The sequence below is a fragment of the Aegilops tauschii genome, chromosome 3, assembly GCF_002575655.3.
Source record: "Aegilops tauschii subsp. strangulata cultivar AL8/78 chromosome 3, Aet v6.0, whole genome shotgun sequence".
Taxonomy (NCBI): Eukaryota; Viridiplantae; Streptophyta; class Magnoliopsida; order Poales; family Poaceae; genus Aegilops; species Aegilops tauschii.
This window is the reverse complement of record NC_053037.3, coordinates 15512056-15525100: the sequence shown is the minus strand read 5'-3', so window position 1 is coordinate 15525100 and position 13045 is coordinate 15512056. Positions and strand designations below refer to the sequence as shown.

Here is a 13045-nt window from a genome sequence, read left to right as displayed (position 1 = left end):
GATGATGCTATCGACGCAGGGCTTCGCCTAAGCACCACTACGATAATATCGAGGTGGATTATGATGGAGGGGGGCACCGCACACGGCTAAGAGATCAATGATCAATTGCTGCGTCTCCAAGGAATGCCCCCCTCCCCGTATATAAAGGAGTGAAGGAGGGGGAGGAGGCCGGCCTCCCTAGGCGCGCCCCATGAGGAGTCCTACTCCCACCGGTAGTAGGACCCCCCCCCCCTTCCAAGTAGGAGTAGGAGAAGGGAAGGAAGGGAGAGAGGAAGAGAAGGAAAAAGGGGGGCGCCACCCCCCTCCTTGTCCAATTCGGACTAGAGGGGGAGGGGGCGCGCGGCTGCCCTGGCCGCCCCTCCTCTTCTCCCACTAAGGCCCATGAAGCCCAATTAACTCCCCGGGGGGTTCTGAAACCTCCCGGAACCTTTCCGGTGTCCAAACATAGTCGTTCAATATATCGATCTTTACGTCTCGACCATTTCGAGACTCCTAGTCATGTCCGTGATCATATCCGGTACTCCGGACTACCTTCGGTACATCAAAACACAAAAACTCATAATACCGATCGTCACCAAACTTTAAGCGTGCGGACCCTATGAGTTCGAGAACTATGTAGACATGACCGAGACACGTCTCCGGTCAATAACCAATAGCGGAACCTGGATGCTCATATTGGCTCCCACATATTCTATGAAGATCTTTATCAGTCAAACCGCATAACAACATACGTTGTTCCCTTTGTCATCGGTATGTTACTTGCCCGAGATTCGATCGTCGGTATCTCAATACCTAGTTCAATCTCGTTACCGGCAAGTCTCTTTACTCGTTCCGTAATACATCATCCCGCAACTAACTCATTAGTTACAATGCTTGCAAGGCTTATAGTGATGTGCATTACCGAGTGGGCCCAGAGATACCTCTCCGACAATCGGAGTGACAAATCCTAATCTCGAAATACGCCAACTCAACAAGTACCTTCGGAGACACCTGTAGAGCACCTTCCGAACTGGACACCTCCGCCTCCTCCTCCTCCTCCGGCGAGTCAGGGCACTCCGTCTCCTCCTCCGCCTCCTCCTCCGGTGAGTGATCAGGGCACTCAGCCTCCTTCTCCGTCGCGTGGCGGCACTCCGCCTCCTTCTCCGCCTGCACCGGTGCGCCCGAGCAGCCAGCCTCCTCCTTCTCCGCCTCGCCAGCAAGGGCGGAAGAGACCCGCCGCCGCCCCGTCTGCTCCGGCGCGTCGTAGTCCTTCTCCTCCGCCTCGTAAGCAAGCACGAAAGAAGACAGCCGCAGCCGCTCCGTCTGCTCCGGCTTCTAGCAGTACAGTCAGAGGCAGGAGGCAATACAGATACGGTCCACCTCTTAAGCCTCTAGGGAAGTTACCGTACGAGAGGACCGTGGAAGAAAACAAGAAGATCGTGGCAAAAGAAGTGAAGGACTTCTTTGAAGGGGTGAAAGCAAAGAGACATCCACCTCCGGATGAGAAGGTAGATCCGGTGAAAGCAAAGCGCACTATCGATGCCCTGGGGAAACCACCAAAGTCTCCGCCGAAAACCAACTATGAGCGCGTTACTGAAAAGGTATATATTGAAGCGGAGCGGTCGGGAAGCACTAGAAGTGATCAAAGGTTAAAAGAACGACGAGCAGCTGGAAAATAAATTGCCCAGCTCGGCGAACAAGCGAACCAATCGTGCCCCCCGCTCAATGTGTCTAGCGACATCGTTGCTAATGATCCGGGGATGGTGCCCGGTTATAACAATCTTGGAGATTACCTGCCCGACGATGTACATTATGATTTCTTGAAGGTGGACGAACACAGATACGAGTACGGGAAGCCTCTCGTCAAAGATGAAAAATCTCTAACAACGATGATGCGAAGATTCCATGATTGGTACATGAAAAACTGTAGAGAGTCTGGGGAGACGGATACTTTGTATCTGAGAGTTAAAGAGGAGCACGACCTCGTTGGAATTGATCTGTTGTATGTTCCATTTGAGGAGTTCTTTCAGTTTTTCAATCAAAAGGCCCTCGATAAATTAACGGTCACTTGCTACTGTCTGTAAGTACTACTTCTGTCATTAAGTCTCTATATATAGCTCAGCTCTTTCATTGCATGTATTTATAATTATCCTCACTATATTATGCAGATTGAAGATCGTCGAGTGCAGAAAAGCAGAAATGTATGATATTGGGTTCATTAACATAAATCTCATAGACGAATTTCAGGTTAAAAAGAGCGCCAAAGAAGCCAAGGCCAACTTGCTACGATCGTTGGTAATAAATCAAAACAAAGATAAAATACTCTTTCCTTACAACTTCAAGTGAGTGTTACTGTCGTGTGCATATTCGGTTTCCCTTATTACTCGAGCGAGGTTATAGTAATGTAATTGATGAGTTATGCATGCGTGCGCAGCTTCCACTATATTCTCCTGGAGATTAAGCTTGAGCAGAGACTAGTAACCGTCTTAGACTCGAGACGAAAAGATCCCGAGACCTATGCGGACATGACTGAAATTCTCAACAAGTAAGTTCAATCGATCATTATCGCACCATATCAGCAACTTTTTGTTCATTTCTTGATATCTCAAGTAACAATTATTTTCTTTGTCTTGCAGGGTTTGGAAAAAGTTCACCGCAGAAGCTCCGGGACTGCCGAAGGAGCTGCGATATACATACCCGAAAGTAAGTACTATTAGCTAGCTACTTCCGCGCATCTCCCGTTGATTCTAGCTACTTTCATCAATGCCATTTATAATGCTTCATTATCAGTTTGATTGACCTCTATTTCTCGTAAAGTGCTTATGGCAGGAACAAGGGAATGATTACTGTGGATACTACGTGTGCGAGTTCATCTACAATGCGACTTGCAAAGATAAGCGGGGCTACTCTAAAAGACAGTTTGATGTGCGTAAGCAATAATATTCACAATTTTATTTTATTACACCATCATTTGTGTTGAGTTTCATTCATATATATGTATTAACCCCCTTCTTCAAATTAGACGTGGGCGATGCGGAATGAACTCCTACCAGAAGATCGCATGAAAGCAATTCAAGAGGAATTGGCGGGATTCTTTCTTGACCACGTCATAAATAAAGCCGGAGAATACCATGTGGAACTTGAGTTCAAATGCTAGGGGATTGTAAGAGATCTTACATATTGTATATGTATGTAGCCAGTAGCGTCAGATAGATAATACGAAAACTTGTTGTTGACCAATCTCTCGAAGAAGGAGAGGTCGATCACTTCTCCCGGTATGCATGACGAACTTCAGTACTTAATGATTTCCTTCATTTTCTTATTAGCTAGCATGTCGAGGGCCTCTTTATACGTATGGTACGTAGCGTCGACCAAGCACGGAGATAAGTGAGGACACTTCTCTCTATTAATTAATTAGCTACCTAACACAATATATGAAACACCTTATTAACCATACAAAACCCCCAAATCCACCCCCCCTTTCAGAAAAAAAAACAAAAACCCTAGCCCCTGAACAGCTGACGCGTGGATGCCTATTGGTCCCGGTTGGTGCCACCAACCGGGACTAAAGGGCCTCCTGCCTGGGCTCGCAGCACCGGCCACGTGGAGGCCCATCTGTCTCGGTTCGTGTAAGAACCGGGACTAAAGGCTTAGGGCATTAGTAACAACCTTTTAGTCCCGGTTCCTAAACCGGGACAAAAGGCCCTTACGAACCGGGACAATAGGCCCTTTTTCTACTAGTGTACTGACATGGTCTTCATACAATACAGGCACGTGCGATCTGGATACATTGTCATTCTTGTAGACTCTCTTGTGATTTACTATATGCCACTTAGTAATCGAAATTGTCGACAGGAGTATTGCTCGTCAATGTGTTGTGGGAGTACTTTCTAAAGAACTCCTTGGAAGTTCTTAATATATAGTAATTCAAATTGTTGGGTTAATTATTTTCAATATCTTTTTGTATGATGGTTACTATGAATTGACCTAACAAACATTCAAAAAAAAAAGATCAAATTAATCATATTTTCCTGATTAAATTTCATCTATAACCTAGTTAATTCCGACCAAGCATGCAAAAGTTTTGTGATTCTAATGTTGGACGGATGAAGTTTCTGCTTTGATCACACCTCTAAATGTAACTGATAAAACACTTACTATAAATAAATAAGGATGAGGTTTAAATAACACCAATCCAAGCCACCGCGGGGACGTTGCCCCCTTGCCTAGCTGCCCCGTCACAGAGAAAGACTACCGCCGCCCCGGAGCAACCGCCGCTGCACCTTGTCGTGACCCCGCCAACCACCGCCGCGGACTCCCCGATCCACAAGCGGGCCGCCACCAAAGGCGAGAGAACAAGGGCCCGGCGCTGCCAGCTCTGGCCGGGCTTTGCCCGGAGGAGAACGCCGGCGACGACAAGGGAGGCAATGGAGGGAGAGGGGTGGGAGGCCGGGGGGCGCTGCCGCCAACCGTGTCGCCCACGGGAGGCGGCGACGCAGGGGCCCGGAGGGGATTTTTTTAATCTTCTCATAATTGTCTCTTTGAAAGTGCAATTTGTAAAACCCTTTTTACCTTTGGCCTATCGGCGTATTGGCTAAGAGTCAACATGGCAACTTTGTATGCAAGGCATATATAGCGGCCACATCTACTGTTGTTGCATAATCTTTCTCCATGTATTTTACTGTAGCAGCTTGAGCAACACTACAACATGGAAACATCTTGAACAAAGAAAATAATATGGACAAGCTATAAAAGGGCTAGAAATGATGTTAAGGATAAACCACTATATAAAGTATTGCCATCTCTATATAACAGAGGGCGCACAGAAGGTTTTTTTCCCCTCGGCTGCGGACAAGCCAACCTTATCAGTAACTTGAGATTACTTGCCATGCATTTTTTTTCCTTCAATGCGATTTCCACAACCGACACTATCTATACTCAGCTCTGGATCAAGACTTGGTGACATCTCCAATAACCTAGCTTGGGATTCTCAAGGCATTAATCTGGTTTGGTGACCACCTACCTATTTGCACGCAGGGAAAGAATTTAACCTTTGCAACACCTCATCCTCTGCAATTCTGGTTCCCTTCTAGCCAACCAACCAAAAATCACTACCTCCAAAAGAGAAATATTTTGGCAGCATGATGCATGCCTCCCGTCAGTATTTGCAATGCCACAAAACAGGAATCTAGGCAGGGTCCTCTTGAAACCACCTTCACTTCCGGACTTTCATCAGAGAGATGTTTCTGCCACCTGGCATGGAACAAACAACAAATCACCACATGGATTTAGTAGCTCGAAAAATTGTAATTTCCGTCAGAATGGACCCTCATCTTTTCTGGTTCCTGTGAATGAATTAAGCCAGAAAAAAAAAAGGGTCAGCATTATTACTGGCTATTCAGTAAGACAGTAACAAATAAGATTCTACATGTATAAATATAATAAATAAATAAAATTAGGAAACAGTACGTAAAATACAGCCATAACATCTTGCATATACTTATGAATTTGCCTGCGTGTCCATCAAGATAAACACATCTAACGTTATTTGTCTTCCTGCAGTGTACATACAGGAATACAGCTCCTGTAGGCTGGCAGGCCCTTTTCTGGCAATGATAGAATTACTGGACAAGCCTTGATCGATAATCTCTTGACGGAGGAAAGAAGATGCAGCTCCTTAGGCAGCGATAGGATATCAGTGCAATAGCAAAAATCAAGAGGGTGACAAAGTGCTTTGTCTTGTTCTTCTGTGAACCATCTCACATTCTTTGCCTGCAGAGAATAAGGGCATGAGAAACCATTATATATCGAGCAGGTTCGAAACATCAATGCAAATATTACATCTGTCGTTACTAACGGACAGAAGGAACAAACTGGCTCACTGTGCCACTTATACTGCTTATTTGTAATTACATTTGTTGTTATTATTGTTAGAAGTTCCAAAGTTTGCATGATCATCTTCGTAAGTGTCAGGTGAGATTTGCGAAAACTGTCAAACAAAAAGTGAGCAAACTGTCGTACAAACCACAGACAGATAGACAATGCTTTTAGGACAGTAGCCACCGGTGACACGCCTGACATACTGGCAAGAAGGAGCACGAGCTCAGAACAAAGCATGTTTAACACTAAAGTTAGCTTACAGCTTTTGAAGCCAGGCAAGGATAGTTTGCCGAATCATCCAAGATTTCAGATAATTATGTACCATTACCAACTTCACTGAACCATTGCATACACACAAGCTTCAAGCCAAACCTCCTAACATAGCAAAGTTAACAAAGGGCATCTCAAATATATGCTTTCCTGTGAGCAATCTGTATGTTTGTCCAGCAAAGAAAAATTGTGTCCACGTTTCTAGGGCAAGTTTATAGCTCTGGAAAACATTCTTGGATATGTTTTTCAGATACAATACAGAAAGCCTTGCAGCATAAATTGGAATCAAAATTAACGTCTGTAATCACTTGACCCAACTCGTAGGCTTGCACATCCAGTCCTCAAACCAAATGAGTTTAAGCACATCTTTTTCTTTAATATCTATATGCTTGAAAACGTATCACCCAACAAGGCCGGGAAAGGTTATTGTGTAATAGTTTTCTTCATCCAGCAGCATAATAAGTGCCTATTTTATCAGCAACAATTCATCCAGTTTACATACATTTGTCCTATGGGCATATTAGCCAGAGTCGGTGAGTAGAGTCGACAGGGAACACACTCGACGCAGGAGACAGTAGGATTTTTGCGACGCGTTCAACCTGCATCATTTTTGCTTTCTTCCTTTTATACACGAAAATGACAAACTGGCTGCGAAAGATCCATTGATCCCGTGCCATCCCACGAACTGTTTGTGGCCAGGAACAAACAAAACAGAAAAGGGTAAAATCCCAGACCTATTCTGCCGCTGCACGAAGACAGCGTGTCTCTAGCCATTATTCAGATATTCAGAGTAAGGAAAACAACCTGACATAACAAGATTAACAACAACAGTAGACAAGATAAGTGTTTTCTCCAGTGTCCCCTTCCTCATCACCTTCTCCACTGCTTGATGTAGTTGGACAAGGCACACTGAACATAAGTCGGTTCAAGACCGAGCATCTTCTCAGCAGAACACTGCTTGGCCGCCTCCAGTGTTTCCTCTCTAATGTTAATGGCAAGCATCCATGCAACCGGCGGCCGGATGTCCAGTCTAGCCATGATGTAGACAACATCATCGTCACACAAGCTAAGAGTGGGCCCACCGTGAACCACCTTGTCCCAGCTCAACCTCTTGCCACCTGATACCTTAGGGAAACATGAACCAGTGACAGGCACGTTATCAGCCTTGACAGTGAACCTCTTGTGCCACTTCTTTGAGCGGATGTCCCAATTCCATGTGGTGACCGTCCATGGTATCAGTACACCCACAAGATTTCAGCTCGACGAACCTGATCACACCATTGCTTATAGCGACTACACGGAACAGACGGGGGTAGATATCATCGACTCCTATGCCAAACCGCGACACCAGATCGCAAGGGATCGGAACGGGCCATTGGATCAAACACATGACCGGATTGTTGTCCAGCACGTTGCATAGCAGAATGCCATGCCAATGATTGACCCAGCCAAGTGTTCCTGCCCCGGCGAAGATCACTCTGGTGCCTTGGTGCCACATCACTTCGTGATGTTGGTATATCTTGGTGTCCATGGCGATGCTGGCCATCTTGTAGGTGTAGCGCCACGGCGACGCAGAGTTATCGGAGCAATACACGCGGAGATCGATGCACTTCCTGCTGGTAGAGTCTTTGGTGTGTCGCGATCGCCAGACGAGGGGGAAGACCACGGCGTAGTCTTTGCTGTTGAGATCGGAGCCGCCGAGGGGCACGACGCCGGTCAGCCTGATGTAGTCAGGGTAGCGGTAGGGGGCGGGGAGAAGGCTGAGCGATGGAGCCCCTGGACCTGCCCTGTAGACGAAGAAATCCTTGTACTCCCTGCGCCTGGAGCCTTCGGTGAAGGGGACGACGAGAAGCACGAACGCGTCCGCCGAGCTCAGAACCAGGGGATCTCCGCCGTAGCAGCCATCCGCCAGACCGGGGCAGTGCACGAAGCAGCGAGAGACGCCGGGCGGGTCCGCGAGCTCGAAGGTCACCTTGATGTCGCCGCTTTGGCTCGTGACGCCGTGGGCGGTTGTTGCGTTGTCGCGGTCGCCGATGTGGCACTTCGAGTCGGTGAGCACCCAGGGGCGACGGGACGACCGCCTGAAAGCGGCGGCGGCAAAGGGGTCTGGCATGGCGGCGCGCGGGACGTACGGCGGGCGAGCGGGCGGCGGCGGCGACTGGAATTGGGGATTGATAGCGACGACGATGCGTATCGTCCGGGGATGAGGTTAAGCGACCCGTGAGAAACCGTGTGCGTCACGGCCCGTTTATAATTAATTTACAGGAATTGTTAGGGCGATCCTATAGGACACCCGTGTGCGTCAAGAAAGCTGTGGCTTCGCACAGGAGTGATTGAACTGGGCCGGTCCATTTGCAGTTCAAGTAAAAAAGATATGTCGAACATTTTGTGAAAATATGAATATATATACACTGAATAGTTTTCGAATACCCATTGAACATTTGTGTAATATATGCATTGAACAAGTTTTAAAATGCAGTGAACTTTTTTCCAGAAAGACACTGTACAAATTTCTAATGCACAATGAACATTTTGTGGTATACGTTGAACAATTTCTTAATATAAGATGTTTTTTTAAAATACACAATGGTCGTTTTGGAGTATATATTGAACAATTCTTAATATACGATGAATGATTTTGTAATGCACGATGATCATTTTTGTAATGTAAAGTGAACTTTTTCATAATATACATTGAACATTTTCTTAATATATATGATGACATATTTATAATATGCGGTGAATTTTTTATATAATACGCAGAAAAGAAAAATGAAATATAAAAATGAAAGGAAAAAAGCTACCAAAACAGAAAAAACGAATAACCAGAACAAAACCAATTAAAACTGGACACAATATTGAAAAAAATTGAAGCAAAAAAACACAGAAGAAAAACGGAAAACCATACGAAACAGCTACGAACAAAAACATCACGTGAATCCATGCATGGGCTTACCAACTGGAGGCTCACTTCAAGAGAAGCCATGACTATTTTGCCGCCCACGGGTGACAAAATAGGATTGGCCAACGTGTGTGTAGTGCGGTTAAGAGCTCCTATACGACGCCTTTAGTTGCGGTTCTTGCTTGGTTCGACGAATTTGGTGAGCTCCTCGTCCGCTTTGATTGAGGAGAAAGCCCAGTCAGCCACCATTTCGATGGAGGTCACATGACCTGCAACTCGGCCTTCACTTTTTGAGACTTCAACTACCCACATTTTCTATGTGCCTGCAACACTTTTATATGGACAAAGATGGCTCACCATGTTCCATCAATGGCATCTAACTTATGTCTATTTTGGCAGATTGTGCTCCACCTCGGTGAACTCATGCGGTTCTAACGTGCCTAGAAGCCAGAGACGAATACGTTCACGGTCCATAGGATCAACACCATTCGTAGGTTGATAGCCCTCCCCGCCTAGAATAGTAATCTTTGAAAAAAATGGAAGCAAAAAAACACAGAAGAGAAACGGAAAAGCGCAGGAAACAACACAAACGAAAACATCACATGAATCCGTACGTGGGCTTGCTCAACTGGAGGCTCGCTTCAAGAGAAGCCATGACTATTTGCCGCCCATGGGTGACAAAATAGGATTGGCTGACGTCTGCGGTGCGGTTGAGAGCACCTATACGACGCCTTCAGCGTCGGTTCTTGCCCGATTCTATGAATTTGGTGAGCTTGTCCGCTTTGATTGAGGAGAAAACCTAGTCAACCACCTTTTTGGTGCAAGTCACGTGACCTGCAGCTCGGCCTTCAGTTTTTGAGACTTCATCTACCCACATCTCTATGTGCCCGCAACACTTTCATATGGACAAAGACGGCTTACCATGTTCCATCAATGGCATCTAATGTATGCCTATTTTGGCGGACTGTGCTCCACCTCGGCGACCTCATGCGATTCTAACGTACCTAGAAGCCAGAGGTGAATCCGTTCACAATCCGTAGGATCAACACCACTCGTAGGTTGATGGCCCTCCCCACCTAGAATAGGAATCTTTGACTAGGCTTACACACACATTCTCTCACTTATGTTGTCCCCCCTCAGCTCACCCTAGCCCCGGGAACGTCGTATCCTAGGCTTCACACGAAATCTTCACTGAAACCATATGCATGCTTTTGTAGGGTCGGGAAGAACCATTAATGGCTTGTTGCCTGATGCAACTCCCCAATAGTGCTATCAATGTCTTCATGTCGCACGACCTCTTAATATTACACCACTGAATCCCCAATCATTTGCTTCTTGTGCAGTGACAGTACCAATATCCACTAATCATTGTTTCCGGATACGGTTGTTGGTTGACATCTCTTCTAATTCGTCCATGCGTGAGGCAAATTGTTCTGTGGAGGAATCAATATCTCGACATAGGCCAAGAGACAGATGTCGTGCCACTCCACCAAGTCGTCTGAAACTAGCATGCATAGTGGCTCCCCGGACTCTTTCATAGATATTCCAACAATTTCTTTCTTTTGCTCCTCAAAAGCCCAAAGGAATGGAGTTGATGCTCCCACGTCCATAGCATGAGTAGTTCTAGCAAATGAATGGTTTGAAATTTGAGTTATTTCACAGAATAACACACTTATATATTGAGCTCAATTCAAATGTCTCTCCACGGCTGAAGAATGAGCGTTCTTGGGCCATCGTAGAAACATAGATAAGGTCAACGACAGAAGGAACAACGAAACTTTACGACAACTTTTTCGTACACGTTCACTTGCATCACGTACATAACTGCTCTCTCAACCGTGCAATATGCATGGCACCCATAACACTGCTCTCTCACTGGAGTTACCTTAGCCCCGAGGCATGATATTTCATGATATTGGAAAAGGTTTACTAATTATTATCATCGTCTTGAAAGCCAGGCACCTTTTTGAATAGGAGTGGGGATCCTAGTCTAGGCGGCCTTCATGGAGTGCCGGTAACAGGGAGCTAGAGTTCCCCCGAGCCGCCAGGGAGAGGCGAGACGGGGGTTGGGTGGCTCCAGTGGAGAAAAGCTAGAATCCCATATATACATAGGATAACTTCTACATGTAAGACAATGTGCGGTCGACTGATCTAGATCTGACTATTTTTTTCTTCTTTCAAATCAGCATCTTCGAGTCTTCAGAACCTGGTATACAATGTAATAGAGTTAGTACAAAATCCCAGAAATGAAAGGAAATTACTCCAAATACATGGAAGAGCTCATAATTAAAACACTTTAGAAATGGAAGATCAACATGCAGATCACATGTACACCACTAGATAGATTGGATAAACTAATATCTTGTGCTATATTGAATAATGTTTTGGGTCAAAATAATTAATATGGGTAGACTGCACAAGTCTACACATCGAAGTTATCATCTGTTTTTACTTAAATATTTGAAGCCGATTACTCCAAATAATGGAACCTAATTAAACATACCCGTCAGTAAGGAGTGGCAAAGGTATGATCAGGGAGCAAACACTTCTTGAAATCTTCTCAGATTTCCCAAGACCTAGATTTTGTAACATGCTCCTTGCCCTGGAATAGTAGGTAGCTTCACTCACACCTTGTGGCTTTGAGAACTTCTGCCGATCTACGTATCCATCAGCAGAATTATTACATGATAAGACATGGAAGTGCTGAAGCAAACTTGTCATCAAAATAATTTTTACATACCCAACATTTCAATGCAACCCATACCATCAAAATAAAATTAATTATGAATTTGAAAGGTAAATGCCGGTCCATAATGCTCCTGTGAAGCACATGTTGTAGCAACTTTAAAGTTGATCATGCTTCGTCTAATGTACATAAGAAACCATCATCTCCACATGAAAGATAAAACATCATTCGTTCACTTAATTAATATTCCATCCAAACCTCAAAACATCACAAGAAGGCAACATAACGATAATTTGACCCTTCATCAACTATGAAAATATAGTGGAAAGATGAACTGCATAGAAAAATGAATCCAAATTGAAATAACCAACAAAGATGTCTAGATCATTACCATGAAAAACCGAAAAATCCACACCAGATGTAATGGCACTTGAGATTAGATTAGGAATTCCCATTCCACTCAGTAGAGAGAACAGAGCACCGGAACCAAAAGTGTCTGCTATGTTACATCAATACAATTAGAATGTTTTTCATGCATAAAGTAACAAGTTTCTAATTATTAATTGGAATTAATTAACTAACAACAAGAAACTTGAACCTGTGCAATAAGGACCATCATTTTGACAATAATTGCCACAAGACACGTTTTGCATCTTTGAAAAAATGGTAAGACTAAAATGCATATATCTAACTCCAAACTGATGATACAAGTAATTATTCCTTGAGATGCGCCATGAGGTGGCTAGCAGCGTTTTCGGCCTTTTGGCACTAGAGAATGTTCGTCTAGAACCTTCCAACAAAACGCTGTTGTACCAACTCATAAGAAAAAGCACAACCATTATCGGTAGATGGGTGTCCCTCTCCAGTCTGCAATCAGTTACATAGTACAGAAGTCGGGACACGCCCAGCTTAGACACGTACAGGACATATTTCCTATCTTGCATGACAATCAAAGACGAAAGGTTGGGTATGAGAATCTCGACATACATTATTCCCCTCACTGAAACCATTATTCCCATATGTAGGTTGTGAGTCCTATGATAGAATGGAAAAGAGGGTCCGTTTCCTGGCTCCGCGTAATGCGGACCGCTTCTAAGCGACGCCTCACTCTGGCTCCATGCTGGTCGCCGGCGCCGCCATCCGGGGGCTCGGGATCTCGTTTCTCCTGCCTGGCAGAAACGGGTGAGGAGTCTGAACCAGTGGCCGAAGACCAGTCTCTCGACGTCCACCCCAAGCAGTCTGGCGTGGTACGCCGGAGGAAGACCGACGCGGAGCTGGCTGATGAGTTCTGGGCGGACATAGGATACCCAACGCCGGCGTCTAGGGTG

The 13045-nt window shown here is 45.3% G+C and overlaps 1 protein-coding gene across 1 annotated transcript; it reads right to left on the bottom strand.

Moving 5' to 3' along the window:
• Window positions 1–6585: 6585 nt before the first annotated feature.
• On the bottom strand, window positions 6586–8278 carry LOC123497793 (uncharacterized). The gene has a single exon (XM_045234564.2). It carries the CDS (start codon window positions 8240–8242, stop codon window positions 7289–7291), a length of 954 nt encoding a protein of 317 aa, XP_045090499.1. The 5' UTR covers window positions 8243–8278; the 3' UTR covers window positions 6586–7288.
• Window positions 8279–13045: the final 4767 nt, after the last annotated feature.

Coding starts and splice junctions, on each gene's coding strand:
- LOC123497793 (XM_045234564.2), bottom strand. CDS start 8,242: ATGCCAGACCCCTTTGCCGCCGCCGCTTTCAGGCGGTCGTCCCGTCGC.